Below are 25,522 nucleotides of genomic sequence, written 5' to 3' on the forward strand. Positions count from 1 at the left end.
CCCTGTGGCATGAATTTTATTATGATTATTACTAAACCTCAATTTTCAGATCTGAAAAAATAGTACATGAAATCAATGATAACCTTTTGATTGGTTCTATATGCAAGGTGTTTCTCCTCAGCATGTCATATTTCAAAGGATTGACTGAGATCAGACTGAGCTATGGCTCTTTTGAGATTTTTGTTCATTTTCAAAAGGAAAATACAATCAAAGTTTACAACAACTTGTCCAGCTTGTTTAACTTAAGAAATATGACTTTTACTGAAAATTTAATGGAATATGATTCATGGCGCAAGTTGCACAAAATTTATGGAAGGGGAGGGGGTGGGGGGATGGGTAGTTTAGGAGGATAAGAAATTTGATCTCACTTCAAAGTGGGGCTTTGTAGCATATGAAAAGGTGTGCCATCCTCCTTGGGGGGGGGGGCACCCCTCTTAACTGATACTTTATGTTGGAGGTATAACGCTGGTCACTGAAACTTGACCCCCCTTACAAAAATTTCTGGATCCGCCCCGGTTACAACTCAAATTTTCATCAAACTAAAAACTTTGCAGGTTTATATTGCACCAAAAAACTCAATTTATTATATTCAATTGTGTTAATCAGATTCAGTGTACAGAAAAAAATATCATCTTAAAATACCTTCTCATTAAATGTTGCATTTTAGCTACAAACAAATCATGTGCTACAAAAACTTAATAGCATTCTATTAGCTATGTAAAATGATCTTTTTGTTATGAGACTGATGATATCACAGAAGCATTCAAAAGAATCAAGATCAATTTACAGTACTCAGATCGCGAACCTTCCGCTGGAGCATTCGTTTCTGATATGCATAGTCGATATCATCAACTTTGAATTGCAAAATCATGTAAATTGTTAAGATGAATGCAAGGAGCAACCTGTCCAACTGCATAACGGGATGAACAAACATTATCACAGGTAGAGTAGAGAACCCCGGATGGCGCATGTGTCGATAAATACGCTGGAGGCCCTCGGATTTTTGGCACAATGGTTTGGGCCAATGCTGAAAATGATGATACACCTGAAAGGGAAAATAATAAACTCAACATACAATTTAAAAATAAAATAGCTTAACAGTTTGTCTAATAAATATTAATAGAACAGGATGTCCGAAATCCGAACTAATTGGGATCGTAGGATTTTCAAATTGTTCCGATTTTTGATAATAATCCAGAAAATACTGTTTAGGAAAATAGCATGAAAGTAAATGAAATAAATTGGTTGAACAATATTCATGCATATAACATACAATACAGCACAAAAGGCAGCAAGACATCAGTACATTTTTTGAAAAAATAACACTCATTCTTTTAAAACATAAAGAAAAAATGAATTTATAATAGGACAATTCGATTGTGACTGGTGTGACACTAAGACAATTTTTAACTTGTTAAACCAACATTTAGAGCAATAAATCAGTTAATAAATACTAACAAAGTATTTTAATCATGTTTAATTATTGAGCTGAAACAAAAATGCAGGAGTTTTCAATTTTTTAAAGAAATTTTTAAAATGTTAAGACAGGTGTAATTTTCGGAGAAAATTTCACTTGCTCTCATAGTTCTTGAAATGTCTGGGAAGTTTCCTGACTAAACCTTTTTTTTTCTATTATGTAACACACATTTTATTAAATGATTTCAATTAATAATATGATGGCTATTCAGGGTTCATACTCAATTCGAATAAAAAAATTCCATGACTTTTCCAAGACTTCATAAAAATTTTCATGACCTTGTTATACGAAGAGAATAGTACTATTTAATGTCAAACTTGCCAATTTTTTCGCAAATGGGCATTAGCAAAACTTTTATGCAAATGCCCCTACCTCATCGAAGCATTTACTTGTGACTGAAAAAATATCAGTGTACACTGCAGAAACCTATAAACTATTCTTATTTATCTAACTCATTTAAATTTAAGTAAAGTAAAAATATAGTGAATGCAATATACTAATTTTTAAGTGTCGAATAAATTTTTAATAAATAGGGCAGAAAAAAAATAAACGGGAGAAATGTTGAATAAGTCATTACTAAATTTCCAATAATAAATTTATTTCATAAAAGTTCTACTTTTTGGTGTCAACAGTGCATCTAATCATCCATATAACTTGACAGTACTTTCGTTCATTAACGTAAAGCCATGTTTTTCACTAAATTCGTAAATTCATGTTTCTAAACCAGATATTTTAGGACACATGGATCAGTTTTGTGAACTGTATGTTGGGCACCACTGTTTTAGAGTATTAGAATTCCCCTATTTCTAAGTTCTATCGCCTGACTAAAGTCTTTATTTTCTAAAGCCTTGAAATATAAGGATAAACTCTTATAAATTTAATAACGTTTATTTTTTTAACGAGAGGTTGAAACAAACTCGGGATCAATTAAATGACACTTTACAGTGGGCGTAGCAAAATCAAGATCCACTACTATAGTATACAAAATATAAGAGCAGAAAATAATGGTGAATTAAAAATTGGTGATGTCCCAGCAGTAAAATCAAATTACAAAAAAAATAAATAAATAAATAAAAATTAAAAAAAAAAATGGCCGGGTGGCTGTTACAGAGTGGATGCAATAGGATTCCAAAACTCAGTTTTAATTTTGGGATCACTCAATTTTCCAGAATTAAAATGCTTCGACGCCAATTGCATTGGTATTGTTGCAGTGTGTTAAGTACATTGCAACTTAAAAATGTTTAAAAAAAATTGATCGGCGCACTGACTGAAATACAGTCAGTGATTTGGCTTTTAACAGCAAAGAACGTTTCAGCAGCGGAAATTCATAGACAGATAAGCTACGTGGTCTTCTGAAGTTTGAAGTTTTGTTGTTGCATGACAATGCCAGACCACATTCTGCCATTCACACACAGACAGATGAGGAACTTACAGTAGGAAGCTAATTTTTTTTCCTGATGTAGTTAGTTATGCATACTAGAAACACAGAAAAAATTAGGTTGATACCAGTAGTATTTCATGATGAAATAATTGCTTAAACTTAGCAAAAAATGAAAAATGGACTTTTTCACTTCGCAAAAACAGGATGTTTATTAGGTGATAAAAATTTGAAACTGCTAGAGTAAGATCTGATCAGATAGAACACCCACAGCACAGCCCAGACTTGGCGCAGTGTGATTTTCACTTATTCCACTACCTAAAATAGTTTCTCGGCGGCAAGAGCTTCGCCACAGATGACAAGGTGAAAGAAGCAGTTTATGATTGGTTATCCTCACAAGCGGCAGACGTTTACGACTTAGGCAAACAGAAACTTGTAAAACGTTATGACAAATGTTTACGCAAATATGGAAACTGCGTAGAAAAATAGAGACACATGTAAGGAATTTAAAATTTAAAGTTTTTTGGAAAAAATCTGTAATGTGTTATAAGTAAACGGAACTTAGTTCCTGAATAACCCTCGTGCATAACATAAGTTTTCATTGCTAAACCAATTCTACTTTTAGGAAGAAGGAAAACTTAAAAATGAAACTTAAAACACTTTGATGCCCAAATACAGAAAAAGGAGTGTAAGATTATTTGAAATTCTGGTAGTAGAGTCTCGAAAATCTGAGGTAATTGGGGCTCATGCCACCTTGGATTACTGAAAACTCGGATTGTCCCGAAAATCCTTCCAGATTAAAATTTTACTTTTTGATGTCATAAGGAGGAGCACCTTTTACTTATTTGTAAAAAAAAGAGGAAGTATCGTCTTTTAAAAAAAAAATATTATCACTGAAATTTCAGCATAAATTTCGCTTTTAATTACCTCTAAATGAACTTTGAATTTTTTCTTCATGATGTCTGTGTACATATTTATGTGAGTAAATTTGTATGTAACCAAGCATGAATTTTGACAGTGCCCGAATCAGTTTGATAAGTTTTGTCATTACGTCTATATATCTATGCTTGTATATACGTTGCATAACACAAAAATGGTTAGCTGTAAAAGTTTTAAAATTTGGTATGCATGATTCGTATGATATAGATAAGTTGTGAATCTTCTATTTTTAGTCCAATTGGGTATTCCAAAAGGCAAGTTACGTTCTTTGTGGTTGATCAATGTTAAGTTATTATTTCCAAGTCATCTCTTAATCCATATTTAATAGTCATTGAATATTTTCTGTCACTTAAGGAGTGTTGTTGCAACCAACCTCTCAATGCATTTTTTACAATTTACTGCATAACTAAATGATTTAAACAGTCGTGAAAGGTTTCTCATTTCATATTTTAATGACTATAATTTTTTTGGAACTAAAAAATGTAACTGAACACATAAAGTAAGCACCTCAAACTTTCGAGACTCGGATTTCCGAGACTCTACTGTACTAGGTGATGTGCAACAATGGCATTGTATTTCTACTTTTTACCAATAGACAGCAGAACATGTTAGATTTGAAAAAGAGGGTTTCAAAAGCTCAAGTAAGCTCAATAGCCGGGTTCATAATGCACTTTTCAACCCGGTAAATACCCGCTCTGACTCCATAAAAAAAAAGCGATTGAAAAACCAGAAAAAGCGGTTTTTACCCAGCATCCTTAGCGGCTAGTAGAAGAACTTGTTTCGCGTAATGCATTCTGGGTAAAAACACCGTTTTCACTCCACAAGCTAGCAGGAGTAGAAAGATTCCACAAAACCCCCGAAAGTAACCGGAATAAGGTGAAAAGCAGGTTTTACCGGGGTTGAAAGTGTCCATGGAAACGACCCTATTGCCTTCAAGAAAGTTGTTGTTCATTTTAATTACAGTAGAACCTTGTTTATCTGGCTCCCAATAATCCAGATCTTTTTCTTTTCATCCGGATCAAATGTGTAGAGCTAAAAAAGTATTATACTCCCTTGAATAATTATTTTAAGTTATGATAGCAAGAATGGAACTATAAATACACCAAATATTCATTTTTAATTTTAATTAAATGTACAACTCCTGCATATGTTGAGCAATAAATTATAGTAACCTAATAAACAATATGTCATGATTGGAATATCAGTTTGACACCACTGCAGCTTAACTATAGATGATAATGAAAGCTAAGTCCTTTTATTTATGAATGTTTTTAGCGTATTATCCTATATGACCCAAATTACTGTTTATCTGGATTGCCTTTGGTCCCAGTCAGTCCGGACTAGCTTACTAACCGGCGCTGCCCGGGTGCTTCTCAATGAACATATATTTTAGATAATTAAATGGATGAATTCTATGTAAATGAGAGTAAAATTTTGCACTCACACCACTCTAGGCTCAAATCTTTAAAAGACTGTAAATAGCACAGAAAATCAAACATTTGCAGAAAAAATAGCATCAAATAAAAACGAAAAAGCGTGAGGCATGTTGTTGGGGTTCTGTCGTATCCACTGGCACGTTGTCTGTGGTTGAATCAGACGGGCGGTACATCCAATATCTTAATGCAAAAACAAACTATTGTCTTTCGCACATCTTGAGGGACAACCTTTTACGTGATGCTTCAAGTACGAAAAGCGTTGTGCTGCCTTAGAAGTTGTTGTTTACCCCAAGACATCAAAGCATGCTATAGAACTGTCCACCTCTGAGAAGTTGAGCTATGGCCTTGAGCAAGTCTATTTCTTTCAAGGGAGAGCAATCAATAAGAACAGGATTTGTTAGGCGCAGAGTTGGGCTAGCATTGCAACCGTTTATTGGCTAGAAAATCCTGTACCGTTCGCCACTTCTTACCTGAATTATATTGTTCCGCCAAATGGGCAATAACAGTGCAAACTAAATCCCCAAGTTCTTAAGCCGTTTTTCCTCACCCCTATTTCAACAAATGGAGTATTTAATCAGTCAGGCAGCGGAGCTCAACTTGCCGGAGGTGGACAGTACTCTTCACATACATTTCACTCTGGAAAAAAAATCATTGAATGTCTTTCTAAAAAGAGTCGTGAGTAAAATTCAATGGCTTTTATTAAGCACAAAATATGCTTATTGGACACTGTTACAACATTTTCAGATTAATTGAAAATCATTCTCAATGGCCCAAAAGCTGAACAGATAGTCCACCGTAGAGAAAATAAAGAATTCAATCATTGTTATTAATAGACGTTAACATTTAGTTGTACAGATTTTCTGGCGGTGTTTTTTATATCAAGGTATCACGTGCTAGGTAGACTCATTTTATAAATTTTTGTAAGTGTTCAGGTATGCAAGCACATTCTGTAGAAAAGGTTATCTAAGCATAAATGACTTTACAAAACGTGTCTGCTTGCCCTTTCCGTGGCAATTTAGTGGCATGCCATGAAGTTGAATTGGATAAGTAATTGCATAAAAAGACGAACGGCAGCTACATTTTATTTTGTGATATTTATGTCAAATTTCTGTTTTCTTAGATAAAAATGAGTTAGACTGCATTATAGATGTCTTGCAACGATTTAAAATTTGTTTAGATTAAAATTTTGTTTCAAATTTTTAAAACTTGATACTTGCCGCAAATGTTGTACATGATAACTCACACTGATGCAGGTAGTGAGCACACTTATTTAAATTTGCTGCTTTAGAGTATTCCTTTGAGAATATCAAAATTTTTATTTACAGAGGCACAGTCGTCATGATGTGTGCATATTAGGTGCCATTGATAGATAGTTATTATTTTAAGTTACATAAAGCATTAAAAATGGAAGTAGGTGGACACAAACTTATGGAACAAACTATATAAATGTGTCAATTTAACTGTGTTATGGAGAAAGAAGTAGGCATGCACATTTTGGTCATTATTGGCGTCAGTTTTTTTTTCTTTTAAATTATTTGCAGGCAATTAGAGGAAAAAAAAACCCCGTCTTTTTTGTACATACAACTGCATAATAGACAATTCTTTTGTTTATATTTTACAAATGCTTGTTGCACATTTTGTTCCCCTTACAGGGTTCATACTCTATTTGGATGAAAAAATTCCATGACCTTTTCAAGACTTTTTCATGACTTCAATGAAAATTTTCATGACCTCGTTACTCGAAAAGAATAACACTATTTAATCTCAAACTTGATAATTTTTGGAAATGAGCATTAGCAAAACGTCTACATGAATGCTACAGCCTCACTGAAGCACTTACTCGTAATGGGAAAAATATAAGTGTACACCTAAAAAACCAAACTATTCTTATTTGACTTTTATCATATAAATATAAGTAAAGTAAAAATGCAGTGAAACGAATAGGATAATGCTTAAATGTCAGATATTTTATTTATAAACAGGCAGAATGATTTTGAATGGGACAAAGGTTGAATGAGTCATCACTAAGTTTCAATAAATTTGCTTCAAAAGTTGCCTTTTAGTGTCAACAGTGCATTTAATCATCCACGTTACTTGACAGTATTTTGATTCTTTAAAGTAAAGCCACATAGTTTAGTTTTTTATGTTTCTAAATCAGATCTGTTTTGAAAAAACCATTTAGTAATGAATCAATCTTCTGATTCAAAAGTATACTTGTTTTGTTTACTTATTTGCATATTTTCAAATGCATATAAATTAATAGAAACAGAAATTCCAGAACATGTTTGATTCCCGACATTGAACGTAGCAGTGGGTCACATGGATTAGTTTTGCGAGCGTTTGTTGGGCACTACTGTTTTAGAGTATTAGAACTCCTCTTTTTCTGTATTCCAAAGACCTTTATTTTCCAAAACCATAAAAAAATGAAGATAAACTTTGATAAGTTTAATAATAAAGTTCTTAAGAGTGATAGAATCGAACTCGGATGCAATTGAATTGCTTTTTTTTTTTAGTGGGCGTGGCAAAACTAAGAATGTGAAATTTCGCTACTACAGAATATGAAACAAAAGAAGTGTAGAAAATAACAGTAAATTCAAAATAAATGATGTCCAAGCAATAAAATCACATCGCAAAAAAAGACAAGCGGCTGCGACAGAAGTGGATGCAATGAGATTTCAAAATTCAGATTTGATTTTGGGATCGTTCAATTTTCCACTTTTAATAGCTTTAATGTGCTATACTGTTAAATCACTCAAGATTCCTAATGCTCCTTTCGTTACTGTTACTTTCTCTTTGTTCAGGACATTTTTCCATGACTTGAAATAAATTTCCATGACTTTCAATGAAAATTTCAATTTTCCATGACTTTTCCAGGTCTGAAATTTGCTTATTTTTTTCCCATGACTTTCCAGGATTTCCATGACCCGTACGAACTCTGCCCTTATCCACAGCTTGAAGTGGAAGGAAATGTATTTCCATGTTTTGAAACGTAATCTAAAATCTAAAAAGTTAAATAATTTAAAATTTTCTAATTCGTACATTTAACTCAAAACTTGCTCCTAAATACTGTTCTTAGTCCCCCCCTTCCAGCAGCAAGAAGAAATGCATTTTTGAGTGAACCCAACCTTAAGCATGCAACATAAAGCTATATGGGAAATAGGTAAATTTCACATGCATTTAAAGTACTTAATTGCTTTCCCTTATGACTTATTGATCGTGATAGAGAACGGAAGTTTCACTGGAAATTGTAATTTCTTGAAATTTAAAAAATAATATATTGCGATTAGTGGTTATATGTAAGGTACAGAATGCTTCACCTTATCCCACCACTGTTAAGAAAGTTGCTTCAAACACACTGACACATGTCCATTCTTATACAGTATTTCGTCAATGACAGTGGAAATGCTTAATGGTAGTTACAAACTTTCAATGTTTTTGGATTGATTACAATGAAAATTATCGAACTGAGCCTTTTAACTGAGAATGGAGCATTCCTCAACTTATTTCATGATAAAGACTAAAAAGAAAAAACTTGATAACGTGGTGCAATATTTCATCACGCTCTTTTCAGTAGTAATCTCTTTATGTCAAAAGTTGCATCACACCCGCTAACAGGTTTTAAATTAATGCTGGTTGGCAAATATCCTTCATCAGGTGTACTATTGCTCGAGCATTTAAGTAATATAAAATTTTAAATGATTAAGAAATTTGTTTACTTAAAAAATGGAGCAATTTTATGCACTTTAAAACAGTTTAAATTTAAATTTTAATATTTCTTTGCATTTTTTCAAACTTTACTCTTACCCTTCAAAACTATATGAATTCTGTCATATTAAATTTCTATGTGGTTTTGCGGATCTAAAGGTGCACAGCCCCTTTTATTTTACCACACATTGGAAATCCTAGTACGGTAGTTTATGTACATGTAATAAACGCCATGATCATCTCCCCTCCCGTTTGAAAGATAAATTCCATCTATGCTACTATGCACAAAAATGATTATTTTGCAATTCATTTGCCATATTAGTATTTTTGCCCCTGATCTTTAATAACCTGGAGCGATATGTGTTAAACTTAATTGAACCGAATTAGGTAAATCATGGAATAGTATAAAGAACATAATGTTCAACATACATATAGCATATTGAACTTTTTGAGGATAACAAAATATTAAATTAAATCTCCTTTGCAAGGATGTCATTTTAATATAAGTTTAGTATTCTAATGCTAAAACTGTTGAATATTGTACATCGATAGTGAATGCATTATTAATACCTATCTCATTTTGGTATTTTCTGCGCTGTTCATGTAGAAAATACTGATCAAATATTTCGTTTATTGTTATGGAATTATTACTTAAAAACTTATTAGGGAAATGTAGCAAGCACAATGCATGCCTGTGTCTTTGAAAAGTACAATTCAAGAAGCACTGACATCAGCATTTCATCTTCGTTCAGCTTTTTTGCTAAACATGCTTTCCGCTTGTTGCTAATCGACAGTAACGGTCATTGTTCAAGATAATTTTTGTCTTGATTGAATTTAAAATATCCCCTGGTGGTTATATGCTGCTAAGCATTTTCATTTGCTTTGGAAAAAGGATCACTAATTTTATGATTACAGTTAATCTTTGAAGAGACTTCATTTCAGGACCAAATTCATAACAAAACAAAAATATGTTTATGTCGAAAAGATCAATTTTATGATTACAAATATAAACTTGAACCTCTTTGGGCCTTTTTTAAATTCCAAAAACCAGCTTATATGAATTCCTGAGCAACAATTTACCTCTGTGTCAAATCTGGAAGAAATCGGACTAAAACTGTGGGATTTGTATAAGGAACACACACCCACAAACATATATATATATATATATATATATATATATATATATATATATTAGGGTGGTCCTTATTTTTGAAGTTGCAGATATTTTACGCGACGCCCCCTCATTTTGTTCCATTGTACAAATAAATGATCCTTGCAAAATTTAAAGTCAATCCATGAATAGTAACACCAGGGAGGTTAAAGGGAAGGAGATAAATCTTTACTATGTAGAAGTGGCAACGTTTGTTCACTTTTTCCAGAGGGCGCTGTATGTGCACCGCTCCCAACAATCACAGCAGATCAATGTAAATGATACTAAGTTTCTCATTTTTTTAGAGGCAGCTATTAAAGCAAAAAAAAGAAAAATACTGCTGGAAATTGGTTGTAATAAGGGGCCAATATAGTGGACGATGTACAGCTTTCGTCCACAGGAAGTTGGCGCAGTATTTTGATGGAAAAATTTATTTTATTTTTTATCACCAAGTTGCCGAATTCGTCTGCTATGAATATTGCGCTGTGCGATGTTTTATTTTTTAGGAGTTGGAATGTTTCTATTCCTGTAAATAATTGACGAAATGAGAATGTAATAGAATTAATTACGTAAATACTTTTTTTAATTAGTTGTAACTTTCGTGACATGCTTCGAGAACTAATTAAAGCGAAATAATTTTTTGCTTTCATGACCTTTAACAGATAAAAATAAATGTTAATATTCTATTTACTCAACTTCAAGCTGATATTGATTATAATCATTTTATTCACGTGTTTACTCACTGCTTTAAAGAGAATTGTTATCATTATTTTTTTATTATTGCATTTTTTTCGACAACCAAATGGAAAAAAAATCGAGAAACCTTATTCATTCAAAAAATTATACCTTGGAACGCTTTTTTGAGATAGTTTGTGGGGATTTCTGTTGAAATTAATCATATGTATTTTTTAAATGAAAAAGGTTTCCCGATTTTTTTTCGATTTAGTAGTAGAAAAAAATGCAATAATAATAAAAAAAATAATGATAACAATTTTTCTAAGCAGTGCGTAAATACATGAATAAAATGATTATAATCAATATCAGCTTGAAGTTAAGTGAATAGAACATTAACATTTATTTTTATCTGTTAAAGATCGTGAAAGCAAAAAATTATTTCGCTTTAATTAGTTCTCGAAACATGTCACGAAATTTACAACTAATTAAAAAAAGTATTTCCGTAATTAATTCTACTACATTCTCATTTCGTCAATTATTTACAGGAATAGAAACATTCCAACTCGTAAAAAATAAAACATCGCATAGCGCAATATTAATAGCAGACGAATTCGGCAAGTTGGTGATGAAAAATAAAATTAATTTTTCCATCAAAATACTGCGCAAACTTCCTGTGGACGAAAGCCGTACATCGTCCACTATATTGGCCCCTTATTACAACCAATTCCCAGTAGTATTTTTCTTTTTTTGCTTTAATAGCTGCCTCTAAAAAAAATGAGAAACTTAGCATCATTATCATTGATCTGCTGCGATTGTTGGGAGCGGTGCACATACAGCGCCCTCTGGAAAAAGTGAACAAACGTTGCCACTTTTATACTAGCAATCCCGTAGGACATTTTTCTCCTTCTTCCTACTCCGTGAGTAACACGAGCCCCTAGGGCCCCCTTTTTTGAGTTTCGAAGAAAAAATTGTGGATTTTCTCATTTTTATGTAAAAATATTCTAACGTTTTATATCTAAAGTAATTTTGAACCTCAATAGGTGCTGCTACTTCCAGATCGACCATTCTCCCACTTTCATTCCGTAGAATTTAACCTGTTACAGAGAATAAAATGTACACCAATGGCCTAGAGTCAAGCGTACCGCTCTTCTGCCCTTGTTCCAACCAAGCGACAGGGGAACGTTTCTTCCCATCAAGATGGACATAAGGGATTCTATAGCCCATTAATGAATGACCTAGGCCATTAATGAACGATCTTTGAGATCTTTGACAACAACAAATTGCCTCCTCCAAGCTTTGGGGGTGTTGATTTACAAAATTCCCAGTGTATGTAATACGTGTGTCAAATATAGTCGCAAGGTTTCAATGCTATAAATATAAGTAATTGCAATTATAATTTTAATTCGCTCTTCTTTAGTTATAAACATACCTAAATGCTTACGCAATTTAAAATTTTTAAAATATAAATTTCGAAATATCCTCGATTACTGCTAACATAAAAATATACTGTGTCTTCCATAGCTAAAATATAAATTTAAAAAATATATCCAAATCGGAACAATGTAGAAATCCATACTTTAAATTAATTTTCTTCTATTTCAGTACATAGTGCTTTATTATCATCAAATTCTTGCGATTCACAAGATTTAGAAACCGAAATGGGTATCTATCCTAACCTGTTGAACTTTTGTTTTCTACAGCTGGTCTAGCACAATGCAAAAAAGCTTGACAACTATTGATATCTGCTCGCCTTTCATCACTGTTAGACAAATGCCATATTAAGGATAAAGATGTTGTTCATTTATTTACAGCCTATGTAGATGCAGTAAATTTAAATCCAAATGACCTAGTGATCAATCGTAAATTCCTTAAGAGAGCAAAAGAAAATCTTCGAGAGGTAAAACTAAATTTCATGAATTTAAATTTAGATTTTGTAGTTATTCACTGGGATACAAAGTTACATCCAGATGTAACTGGAAAAAGAACGCCGACAGGATTACCGTGATAGCTTCAGGTCCGTACCATTGAACAGCTACTCGGAATTCCTTAGATATTTCTTCAGTTGTATATGATATCTTAGATGATAGCTCTTTATTGCTAACTGTTCTAGCTGTAGTGCAATACCAACCGTATAAATTGTGCATGCAATTTTTTAGAGCAAAAACTGAACGGTGATATATTACATTTGGATTGCTATCATCATGCACTTGAAATCGTACTGCAGAGTGTGTTCTTAAAGAAGGTCTTGCCTTTCTTAGTTCTAGAACAGATATTCAATTATTTAAGCGCTTCAAAATTTTGTGGAAAGATCTCCATCATTCAGAACTTATAACATTTCAATCAAGTACACATACCACTTAAATTCTAAAAGATGAAGTGGATGACATAGTATTGTTCGTAAAAAGCGGAATTGAGAAAGATTACATAGAATTTTCATAACTTGTAATAATATTTCCTGGTGAATTTCCTCCTACAGGGATATGTTTTCGGCAACCTGGAGCTTATCCCTGAGCCACATGGGTGGCAAAAAAAATTTTTGTTTGAAAATTTTTATATTTAGGAAATAATTTAAATTGACCTTACATGAAAAGAAAGCCCTTCAATGCTGTTTTACAAAGCTGTTTTACAATTAAATGCTGTATGAAGATTTGGTTTTTCGCAGCAACCCAATCGAGGCTCTTTTGAATAATATAATATGTCTGAAAAACTAGCAGCGTACAAAATGACGACAAACATGCAGCAGAAGCAGTGATTGGAAAATTCATAAATCACTTATGGGATTTAGGGGATAAACTAGTAGCTTTGTCCGTATTGGATGAAGGAATTAACTTTGAAGGTAAGAAAAGACTAGTCCAAAAAATGCTTGTGATAAGGAAGACGTGTCTGAAGGAAAATATTTAGAAAATAAGAAAAAATACCTGTTTTATTCCTAAAAGTTCAGTCAGATCCATTATATAGCACCCACTGTAAATGATCAACCAAGAAATGGTATGAACTAAAGTAAAAAACCACCAAGCAAGCGGATGATTTGAAGTAGGTATTTGCCATAATGTACAGCTCTGAACCGGTTGCCAGAAATACATCACTACCTGAAATAAGACATGAAGTTTAAATAAGTGCCTTTTTTCTGTGAATAAAAAGCTCTCAATATAAATTAATTATTTAAATGAAAAAAATACAACTAAAGTTATAAATATACAATCAACTTATGACTAAAATACAATTGAACTTTCTTGATTCGACCACGGGTAATACAAAATCATGCTTACAACTGATTTTTTGTTAGTCAAGGTTGGCTCCCTGCTTAGTTACACTAACATTTTCACACATAATACATGCTTTAATATGCAAATCTCAGCTAAGGCAAAAACAAATTTCTGAGCTTGTCACTGAAAAGTAAAATTTAAAAATAATTAAATTTTAAAATACAATTACCTGAAGAACAATGCAGGATCCTATGTTATAAAGTAATCGTTCAGAAACATCACAGTTCAAATGGTGCAATAATTTCTTTATGGCCTTCTTAGCTTGAAAAGTATGCTGCAGCATAAAAATGCTAAGTAATCCCACATTCTGAATCAAAGAAATCCATGGTGGATCTATGGAGAATATTACTTTCAAACATTAATCACATGACAAATTATAAGTAAATAAAATGAAACAGTAAATGACTTTTTAAAGCTGCACGCAAGAAGATGTTGATCACTAAGATTCTTGGCAACATTTTTCATTGCCCTGAAACTTGACCAGTACCAATATCTGTGCACGAAATAGTTTTCCTTTTGAATACAAAAGCAAAAAGAGGGATATTCTTTCTCTCTCTTTTTGTTTTGCATTAACCATCACAAGAAAATTTAAAGGCTATAGAAGTTTCTTAAAATAATATTATATATTAAGAACACTTTAATATAATAAAAGCTTTTTCTCCGACTTTTTTCAAAATCTCACAAAAATAATAGCAGAGTTTTAAGTTTTCGGTGACATCCAAAGCTGCATAAAATAGTTTTTTATTTTGCCAAAAGTTAGATAAATGATACATAAATACGGAACATATAGTAGATAACAGCTTAAATTCAAATCAACTTTTATTCTCTCTGCATTAGAAATTCTTAGGGACCATAGGTGTTCCGAAGGCACTCCAAAAAATCCACATGATAGAAGTTTTACATAGTTTTGTGATAGACAAAGGGGATTAAAAAAATTTATTGTGATGGACAATAAATTTGTCCGAACCTGTAAATCCACCAATGATGATTTTCAATGACAAATCTTCGAAATCAAAATCATTTTGGTTTTGTTGACGAGACTCTCCGTGATTCTGAACCTCTACTTTGCTAAAGGCCCAGGATGGCACATCTGTGATGTTTCACCTTTGAGAATGATACTTTTGTTTCTCGGAGACAATAGGAGAAGGAGGGGGGAAGCTTATTACTCCATTTTTTTTAGACAATATAAGAAATATAACAAATTATACATACATGTATTTTGCTATTTTGTTGTTCTTAAAACATAGTATATATTGAGTTATCAAGTTGTCCTTGACTTGAATCCTTTCCGACTTTGTTGAAAAGTTTCAAATGCTATTTAAAGCCTCCAAACAAAGCTAGATAATGTAGACACACGCACGCACGCCATACGCGGATACATTCGTCGAGGAGTTGCACGTCACCCGATAATCGTAAAAGTTCTTAAATAAAAGATAAGGATTAGATCAACTGAAGAGCAATTCGTTGATATTGATATTATTTATTTAGGTTGTAAAAATTATTACAAGATAGTATCCATAGCCATGATAGTACCATGTGAGCATCCATAGGCTCACATAATTAGCATGAAAATTAGTTCCTTATAACCTCAAAGCATATACCTGCAAGTACTTCTTATTTCTAAGGAGAAAACTGTTTTTCTTCTTTTTTTTTTGGAAGCCGGACAATCCCCCCCCCCCCCCCCCCCCCGTTTTACGTGATAGACAATGAGTAGCTTGCAGATACTTTTGAGTTGCGTGCGCAGATATACTTTTATCTGACTCTGCCTCCAAAGTCAGAATTTATCACAGAGGGGCACATGCCGCTCCTGGGTGCACATCTGATTGCTGCTCATTCAAAGAAAAAACTAAAATATATCAAAACCACATTTCATTTCATTTACAAGTGACATTTAACAAAACTTCTTCACGCTTCACAAATGCTGTAGGGAAGAGAGTAAGGAAATATCTAGTCGCATAAGGATATCTTAAAGCAACAAAAGGAGAAAATAATTATCATCAAACTGATTACCACCACCAAATTTTGCAGCGGCACACAAACCTCCGTTGTTAAAATACTTCGGAATAAGCTGTTAAAATTAACATTTTCTACAAGAATCCAAAACATACATGTTTAAGCAAAATTCCATATTTATTGAGGAGGATACAATCACTTGCAGCAGCATTTTTCAGGGAAGAATGCATCAAATTAGTTTACATTTAGTTACTTTTTGAACTAATAAAAATAATATAAAACGATAATAGTATTTTTAAAAAGAAGTATAAGTTAAATGATAGAAATAAGCAACATAATGTATGGTTACCATGGTTTCTAAGAGAGTGTGAATTGGATAATGAAGTATGAGAAGATAAGAACATGACAAATTTCCCTAAAGTTAAAAGTACGAAAAAGAGAATCAAAAGACAAATTAAAATAACTAAGTTTTGATTTAACATGATTTAGATCTTAACAATATAAGCAGTGCAGTTTGAAAAAACTTGTTAAAAAAACAGTAAACAAACGAAACAGCGGGAAAACAACGGTTACAGTTAATCTAAAGACTCCTTCCTTTTTTTTTTATTTCAGGGCTTCGTTCAAGACCAGCCATTAGGAAATGAAAGTAACAAGGCGTCATCTGTCGGGAGAATTTAAATAGGATACGATGGATTGCCCAAGTAGTTCGGTGTGATAGATCGATGTAAAGATAGTCTTCCGAAACTTACATTACAGAATTTGATTTGTCAATCAAAGTATTAAACAGCACCGTAAATTAAAACTCTTACCATCAATGTTTCCAATTGGTTTTTAATTGGCTCAAAATCTTTCGCAAACGCTGTAAAAAGCTCTTCTCTTTTTTCTTTTCCTTCCTTTCTTTCTTTTTCTGTTAGTGCTGTGTTAAAATCATGTTAGATTAACATTTTTTAAAGGAAATATGTTCATTCAGGCTGTTAAAAAGTATAATTATTAGCCAGCCTTGCCCTCCCTCTCCAGTTTTCAGTAGGAAAAGTTCATTTCTGCTTTTAAAAATAACGTCCCAAGTAGCATTGAATCTTGGCGCAATATTGTACTTGGTTGGCTGTTCGTTGGAGTACAATTTTCACCCAATATTGGCTGAAGCTCGTAGGGGATACATTTTGACAATATTGGCCAACATTGCTATTGCAATCTTGTGCCATTATTGCATGCCAATCTAAAGCCAATATTGGCGTTATGTTGGCTAAATAGTGGCTCACAATATTGGCTGAACCACGGAGGGGATACATTTTAACAATATTGGCCAATATTGCAATCACACTTTTCAGCCATTATTGCATGCCGATCTTAAGCCAATATTGGCTAAATAGTGGCTTTCATTATTGGTATTATTATATACACTGTTGGCTACACAAAATGTGACATCAAAAATGCAGTCAGAATGAAACAAAATTTTACACTTGATGGCAACATTGATTACAAAATGAAAATAAAATGAACATTTATTACTGGAAAAATCTCAAATGAATGGAGGTTTAAGCACCCTGTTGGGCCAACTCTAGCATGAATGTACAACACGATACAGTTGAACATTGAGGTATAGCAGTCTCATATGATGCCCTACGTCAATTCTTATCAGTTAATGTAAAGTACAACTAATTCGATCAAACTCATAGATTGTCCAATTTAACGTCTCAAGTCATTCCAGATATGCTTAATTTGTGACAAATCAGGACATCACGCACGTCAGAAAAGGTGATACTGCCCCCCGGAAGAGGAAGCTCCCCCCCCACCCTGCTGTGTGTGACGGAGCATTGCTCTGTTGAAAACGAGTCTCCCATTGAGTGCCAACATCTGTGACTGAAGCATGACAAAAATGTACCGTTTGGTTGTCATGGTGCTGCGAATTAATTAATATTAGAGGTGATCCTGTTCCACACAAAACAGCACCTCATAACTTCAGCTGTCGATGTGGTGTGCTTCTGACAAGTAGGCTTTATTAGGTCATTCACACTGTCGCATACATTTGGAGTAGGTTCAAGTTCAAAGCGATTTGTTTGCACATCTGGGATCACTTGAGATGGTAAATTGCGTAGGCTATGAGCTTGATGGAATTAGGTGCACATTTCTAGTACCTGTGTAGTAGGATATCCTACAAGACTGATATGCTTCAATGTTTGACAGTATTACCTTGCACATTCACGCAATAGGTAGCTCGACAGGAGACTTAAACCTCCATTCATTTGGGATTTTTCCAATAATAAATAATCACTTTGTTTTTATTTTGTAATCACTTTCTGATAGTAAGGTTGCCATCACAAATATAAAATTTCATTTCACTCTGACTACTATCCTTCTTGGTGTTGCATTTCATGTGGCCAGCAGTGTAGCTAGCTGTTACAGTTTAACCAGGACTGAAACTGTTAGGATCCCAACAATTTCCACAAAAAGGAAGAAGGAATTAAAAGTCGCTTTCCTGGAAGCTTCGACCACATAAACACTGAAGATGACTGCTGCAGATGCAGTTGAAACGTTTTTTGGTAACAACACTCAGACCACAGCACAACAGAGCCCAGAATAGAATCTCACAACATCATCAATTTAATTCATATTAAAAGTGCCTAAGTATTAAATGTTGGTCAGAAAAAAAAGAGAATTTCTTATGACTGTGCACCAACTAATGTATATTTTATTTCTGAATCATATAACTGTAAAAGTAGCTAACAGAAGAAAAATGAAACAGTCAATGCTAACTCCATAAAAATTGATGAAAATATAAAATGAACTATAATAAAAAGAAAACTTAATTTTAATTCTACATATTGTAATAATAATATAAGAAAACTAGCAAAAATACCCGGCGTTGCCTGGGTCAGTAATAATTACTAGAAAAAATCGTTACTTGCTTTTGTTTTCTGTTTTAAGTGAAAGAATTTAAAACACATCTTTTTGACGTGATTAAAAATCGAGTTTCTTCCTTACCCATAAAACTAAAATAGCAATAAGTATAAAGAACAAAGTAGTATTGATTTAGAAACGAAAGCACTATATTTAAGCATATACAAATTTAAAAAACATGAAATTAATCTTCTCATGTTTAAAAAGATTAATCTGTTGATACTTTTTTTTTAACATGGAGTCTAAAACCTTCCCTGTATGGCTAATGAAGTACGAAGTGATTAAAAAAAAGTAGCTGCGCTCGTAATCCCCTTATACTTGCTTTAGTTATTTCGGGAAATTTCAATCATTGTGGCTCTTGGTGCGATTTTACCGAATTTGCGAAAGTCGTTTCGGGGTACCTTCGATGATGCTCCCCCATTCTTTCCTTACTTTGTAAAACGATATGATATTAATTTTCGTTACAGAGATATCGTCGCCACATGCTGAGATATTTTTGGTCACCATAAAATGGCACTAAACAGTTTCATCCGAAATGTTACCAAAATAAGTAATAAAATTTGGTGATTGTTTGAAATTGTGCAAAAAGGAAAATTAATGGAAGTTTTTGTGCTGTTTATGGATTTGCCTAATTTAGTTGCTGGATTATTTAACACAGTAAAAAAAGTCTTTTGAAAATTCTTTGATTGGCGATATTTTGTTTACATGGTGAAAGCTGAGAAACATTATGACGTAGTCTTCGGCTTCAAAAACAGCAACGTTGAAAAAACTGCCAAATGCATCAGCTACGGAAATCTTTCTGCAAAAATTTTGGCGATCTGCTGGTTGTTTTGATAATGAGTAAGTGTTCAATCAGCATAAATAATAATAAAAACCATTAATCACATTAAAGTTCCGTTTAAATGGAAAATCATCAGCCAAATCATGTATTATTTGCCAATCTTGTGCAAAAATCTTACTTCAAGATTTGACTTGAGAAAAGCCTTGAACAATCACGAAAAGCAAAGAAAGTCAACAATACAACAATTGTCGCTATCGACAGGGAGTTGAGATGATACACTAAATACTGTATTGAGTTGAGGAAAGCCTTCGAACATGGATCTAAAAAGCTCATAACTCGTTTTTTATTCTACGTAGAAATTTCGAACAGGTGCCATCTTCAGCAGAAAAATCAGAGCTTTCGATGGACATATAATGTAAATATGTGCAAGCATTTTTTCATCCCAATATTAGAGAATTTATATAAAAATTGTGTTTTATTGCCCCCCCTAAGGGGTTTTTGCCCCCCATAACGGGACGAAAACTACCCTATGTGTTATTCTGATGCATAAGCTATATTATTGTAAAGTTTCATCAAAATCCGTTCAGTAGTTTTTGCGTGAAAGAGTAACAAACATCCATACATCCATACATCCATACAGACAAACTTTCGCATATATAATATTAGTAAGATAAAGAGTGATTTGAGGAAGCATTTACTATTTTAAAGACTTTAATTTGTGCTAATTGAAAATATCGGATATTTCCGAATTCTACTCAAAACTTACTAACATTGCTAAATATTAGTTACAAAAGTTCCTGAGAAGAATTCAGATTAGAGTTAATTCTCCCTCGACGAACAAATAGAAAATTTGTACACATTTGGTTTCATTGCAATTCTACGGTTGCACAGAAAGTAAATGTAATTGAAGTACAGTGCAAAAGTTGTTCAAAATCTTTGCTTGATCGTTTTCATTATCATTCAAATTAATAATAAACTTTTAAATTTGAAATAACTAATTAGTAAAGTTATTTTGCAATATTGAACAATTAGTGGTAGGAATTTTAATTCCTATTTAAAAAAATTAAATATTAACATCATTTTTAATTACCTTTTTCTTTGAACCAGATTGTTACAGAAATAGCAACTTAATTTTGCAAGAATTAACTCCTTCAGTAAAATGTTTGACCATGTTTACGTAAATAGAGTAAGTAGATTTTTAAAATTTCTTTATCAAATACTCCAGCATATGTCTAATATTTTCACATAGACAACAAAAAGTATTCAATAATGAACTAACAATTATTGTCAAAGAAAAATAATAAGATCTATTTCACAAAATTGGCATTCATTATAATAAATGTGGAAACAAACTACACTCAAACCTAGTTTTGTGTGGTGGATAGGGACCGCATAAAAAAAATTCACTCAAAACTTCACTATTAGCTACAAAAAAATGCTTTTGTAACACAGCCTCACTTGAAAATAACCCAAAACTTACGAAACAACTGTAGGAATTTCTTCTTTAAACAAATTCAAGGTACTTTTCACTCCAGAGTCCCCCGTACCTACCACTTTTTGTAGCTTAACCAGTTGGATGGGACCCTGAAGACAGCTCTGCTTTTGCAACTACTTGGAATCTAGCCAACCTTTTAAATCCGCCTTTAAAATATACATCAGAGAACGTTTCATCACTTAAAAATACTACCGAGCACTTGTTTTATAGACAAGTTAGTCAATTGAGTCACAATTTGATTGAAATTTTCATGTACCACAAAGAAAAAGGATCCCACAGAAACAGGTTTGAGTGTACTGCAAACAAAGTTGTTAAGTTTTTCTTTTTTAAAATGGATGTAATGTAGGTGACAATGAACACAGAATAATCTGAAAATCATTTATTATTGATGCAAATGAAGGTTGCACTTATTGCAATGAAATTATGGACAAGCAGTTAGCTGTCTAGTACATATGTTTGAAAACTAAAACACATAAAAAAATACTTCCACTTACCATAATGAAAGGAAAATTTAAAAAGTTGAAAATGATTATTAAACCCTTTGCATTTTGGCTTAACTTTTGACATCACTTTTTAGCTCTGTATTGTCTTAGTTTTTATAAAAAATAAAAACATTTACTTTATTTATAAACAAATAAAAAATATTCCATACATAATGCAAAAGAACTTACGGCTTACTTTACATGGTTTTCCCCTCACCTTTAAATTTCCAAATTCTTGAACATTATTAAATTTTAATCTATTTGATATCACTTTTAATAGACGAAAGAGTATGAACACTCAATTTTTTTTGTCCAAAATTGATGATGTGGAACAATTTAAAATTTGTTTTAAGGTTGAAAAAGAACATTCACTAGAACAGTTTGTTACAGGCAACAGTACAAATAGAATTATTTGTAAAGCAAATGGACATTTCCACGGTGTTGGACGTAGAATTTGCACAACATTTATCAATAAAAGTTCAGATTTTCTACATGAACAGAGCCATTTTTTCTTTTTGCTGAATACTTATGCATGTAGAAACAATTAAAAAACCTACGAAATTTCTAGAAAAAAGTTTTAACTTGAAATATGAAAAACCTCATGGTGTTGAACATACATTCAAGAGATTCTTGACATGTCACGTCAAAAATAAGGGTTTGGCACAAAAAATTCAACACTGGTGTAAAATCATAGTTAATCAAAGCATCTTGGTTTCATTCGACTTTGGAAACATTTCTTGAACTACTTTATCAGATAGAACTTCAATTATTTCCGTAACAATGGTTGACGCTAAATAGTTTACACTACCTTTAATGCCATTTAATCGTACATGCTCAGCTGAAAATAGACCATGGAACTTAATTCTCATTCCGTAATGAGCCAAAAGTCTTATGATCATCAAAACGCAAGTCCATGTAGAGAAATGAACTTGGTAGCATAAAACTAGTCCGTAAAATCTTCTTTCAGATTTTGCATTCAGACTTCTAACAGTTTACTTGATTATTGTCAATAAGATTAGGTGTTATGGAGCATTGTGAAAAGAAATGCAGTCTTCCAGTAGAAATTTGAATTTTCACGGAAAGTTTGTCTCATGATACATTCTCACATTTCCCAGAATTTTTTTAGAGTTCCTGCCACATCCACAATGTAGAATAATGAAAATAAAACTCCTGGAATCTTCATCATATATTGATCCAGTGTTTTCAAAGTCAAATATCGATCTAGAATGATAGTTCAGAATTCTCAATGTTCGACGCAATTTAGAATGTCACTGTTCGATTATGATTTCGAGTTTTGAAAACACAATGTCGATCCAAAATTTTCACTGTTTCACATCGTTTCAGCAATTTCTTCAATGTTAGATATCTATCCAGAATTTTATTCAGCATTTAATATTTCTTCAAAAATTTTTTGCCTTATTTCATTACTTTTATTTTGGAAGACAAAGTTCATCACTGCAAAGGAAAGCTTTCTCATTGAGTTGCTCCAATAACGCTTTTCTCTTTCGCTTTTTAAAATTTTACAGTGGATTAGACATAGTTAAAAAAATTCACTGATGAGAATAATAAAATATCATTTAAGAAATGAAAGCAACAATAAAATTTTAAGGAAAGTATCTCCGATATTCGGACAAAAGCATTTACCATGTGCAGCGGCGAGGAAGAGCAGCATATCGACCGTTCCCAAGCGGTAATTCTGTAAGCCACGCTATGTTATGTAACACGGCTTGGTTTCTTCTGTGCTCGATAGATGGCGCCACTACTTTTCAACATTTTTTGCGCTCTTTTCAAAAATGTCTTGTCTTTTGAAGTTTTAACCATGGATAGCTTACCATCCGGCTTTACTTATTCAAATATTAATATTACAAACGATCAAAATCAAAATTTAACTTTCAGAGTAAAAGAAATCACTGATAAAAATGCTGCAAATGTAAGTTTTAATTTTTTTTTCTTAATTTAATTGCGGATAATCCCGAAAAAGAAATGTTATTAAAGGGACAGAACAGCCGATTCAAATTATTGGAATTTTTAAAAAAATGTGACAATCCATGTGCCTATAGGTTTAACGTTGTAATTAATAATTTAATCAACGGTCTAATTGCTACAACTATATCAATTAGATGACATTATATGCAGTATTGGGGGGAAGTATATATATATAGTGTGAAAATGTAAGTCAGAACAGCTCTTTTGCAAAAGTACTCCAATAGGCACGCTACTTTATTTATTTATTTATTTTGCTAAACGCACACACACACACACACACACACACACACACACACACACACACATATATATATATATATATATATGCCAATGATTTTTTTTTTGGTGATGGGGGTGTGATCGCTTCCTTTTGGGGGGAGAGGGGAACATATTCCCCCTTAGTTTTACTTACCCATGTTTTGCAGCATTTTTTAAAATTAATTTTCTGTTTAGTTTGTTCTTTAAGTTTTGTTGTTTTTTCACCAGTACTTGTTCTTTACTTAATTGCTATGTTGGGCCTTTTAAGGTTAAAGATTTTTTTAGATTGTATTTGTTTTAATAGAAATTGAATTAATTTCTCTTTTGAATGGCTTATGCAGATTTAACTTAAATATGCATGTTAATTTTATACACAGAACTGGTTACAGCAATACAGTAAAGATACAAAAAGTACTTGGCGTGTTGCAACAACATATCCGAAATAAGGGAGATTTAATAAATACAAAATCAGCTATCGCTGTGTGCATAAGACAGACAGAAGAGTTCCTGGGGATGGTCCTTCAAAGCATACAGGTTCAGAGCCTGATTACCGCAGGGGCATGCGGGGCACAGACCCTTCCTCTTAGATTTCAGGGGAGCCCAAAATCCCCTTTATTTATCATGCTAATTCAAAATAAATAATAATTTTCCTCAGAATCTAGAGTACAATGATGTCATTGATATTTTTGCAAGTGCTAAGACAAGGAAAAAAATCTCTTTGTTGATAAAAATTCCCCTTAAAAACTTGATCTCTGTGCAAATCCTAAAACCACTCCAAGTTTAGTCTGTATTTACTATTAAAAGTTATATCATAGATAACTTGAATATTTACGGTTTACTGCAACGGGCAAAGTGCAACTACATCTTTAATAATTATTGTATACTATATCACTTCTACTTTTTAAATATATAGTACTATATTTTGATATGAGGTACCACCAAATTTAGCATGGCTGTGCTAATACGCAAGTATCGAAATATTTTATAGCTTCATTACATAGAATAAGCAGGAATAGGAGGGGTGGAGCACAAAATGAATTTCATGCCCAGTGTTCTCAAAAACCTTTGTCAGGCCCTAAGGGGGCCCTGAAATAGAATTGTGCCCCATGTCCAATATCAGAATGATCAGGCTCTGTACAGGATGCACTGCTAAATTGACAATTACAATACAAAAGCAAGTTACTTTCAATTAAATGTATATATAGTATGTTTATTAATATATGTTTATGAAATCCTTCAGCAGTTTTCATAAAAAAAATCTCGAAAGAGGGCTACATGCAATATACCAACAGCTCAGTTATCTCATCCAGAGACTGAGGTGTTGTCCAGTACTGGACAGAGGGGTGGCAATTTAATGAGAGAATTTGTATTACATTTCTATACACAACTTTTTTTAAATAATCTTTCTTGGCGAATTACGACTGTGGTGGTTTTTCGAGGGGTTGTTTAACAAGAGGTTTAGCTATAGTTTTGCCTTAGCTCTGGCTTAAGGCAGTAACTTACTCCTTAATACCCAAGAATACCATTGCTGGTGTTTCTCGCTGGGTTTCTTAATTTAATTTAACTGCCAGTCAGTTGGTACTCTGAGAACCAATAAGAGGATATTTGCCTCCAGCATGGTTATTGACTGTTCCAAACTGATG

General features: G+C 32.8%; 1 protein-coding gene across 1 annotated transcript; it reads right to left on the reverse strand.

Annotated features, from left to right (window-relative positions):
• Positions 1-723: 723 nt before the first annotated feature.
• Positions 724-16,461, reverse strand: LOC129235218 (nurim homolog). The gene is made up of 4 exons (XM_054868924.1): positions 16,329-16,461; positions 14,196-14,359; positions 13,679-13,849; positions 724-1,045 (listed from the first exon to the last, which is right to left on the reverse strand). Exons 1-4 carry the CDS (start codon positions 16,459-16,461, stop codon positions 779-781), a joined length of 735 nt encoding a protein of 244 aa, XP_054724899.1. The 3' UTR covers positions 724-778.
• Positions 16,462-25,522: the final 9,061 nt, after the last annotated feature.

The sequence above is a fragment of the Uloborus diversus genome, chromosome 2 (genome assembly GCF_026930045.1).
Source record: "Uloborus diversus isolate 005 chromosome 2, Udiv.v.3.1, whole genome shotgun sequence".
NCBI lineage: Eukaryota > Metazoa > Arthropoda > Arachnida > Araneae > Uloboridae > Uloborus > Uloborus diversus.

Excerpts from the sequence above, each read along its gene's own strand:
- LOC129235218 (XM_054868924.1), bottom strand. The coding sequence starts at position 16,461 with ATGTTAAATCAAAACTTAGTTATTTTAATTTGTCTTTTGATTCTCTTT. Across the intron at positions 14,360-16,328 it reads ACACTCTCTTAGAAACCATG|ATCCACCATGGATTTCTTTG; the intron begins GTAACCATACAT and ends TATTCTCCATAG. Across the intron at positions 1,046-13,678 it reads AACTTTTAGGAATAAAACAG|GTGTATCATCATTTTCAGCA; the intron begins GTATTTTTTCTT and ends TTTCCCTTTCAG.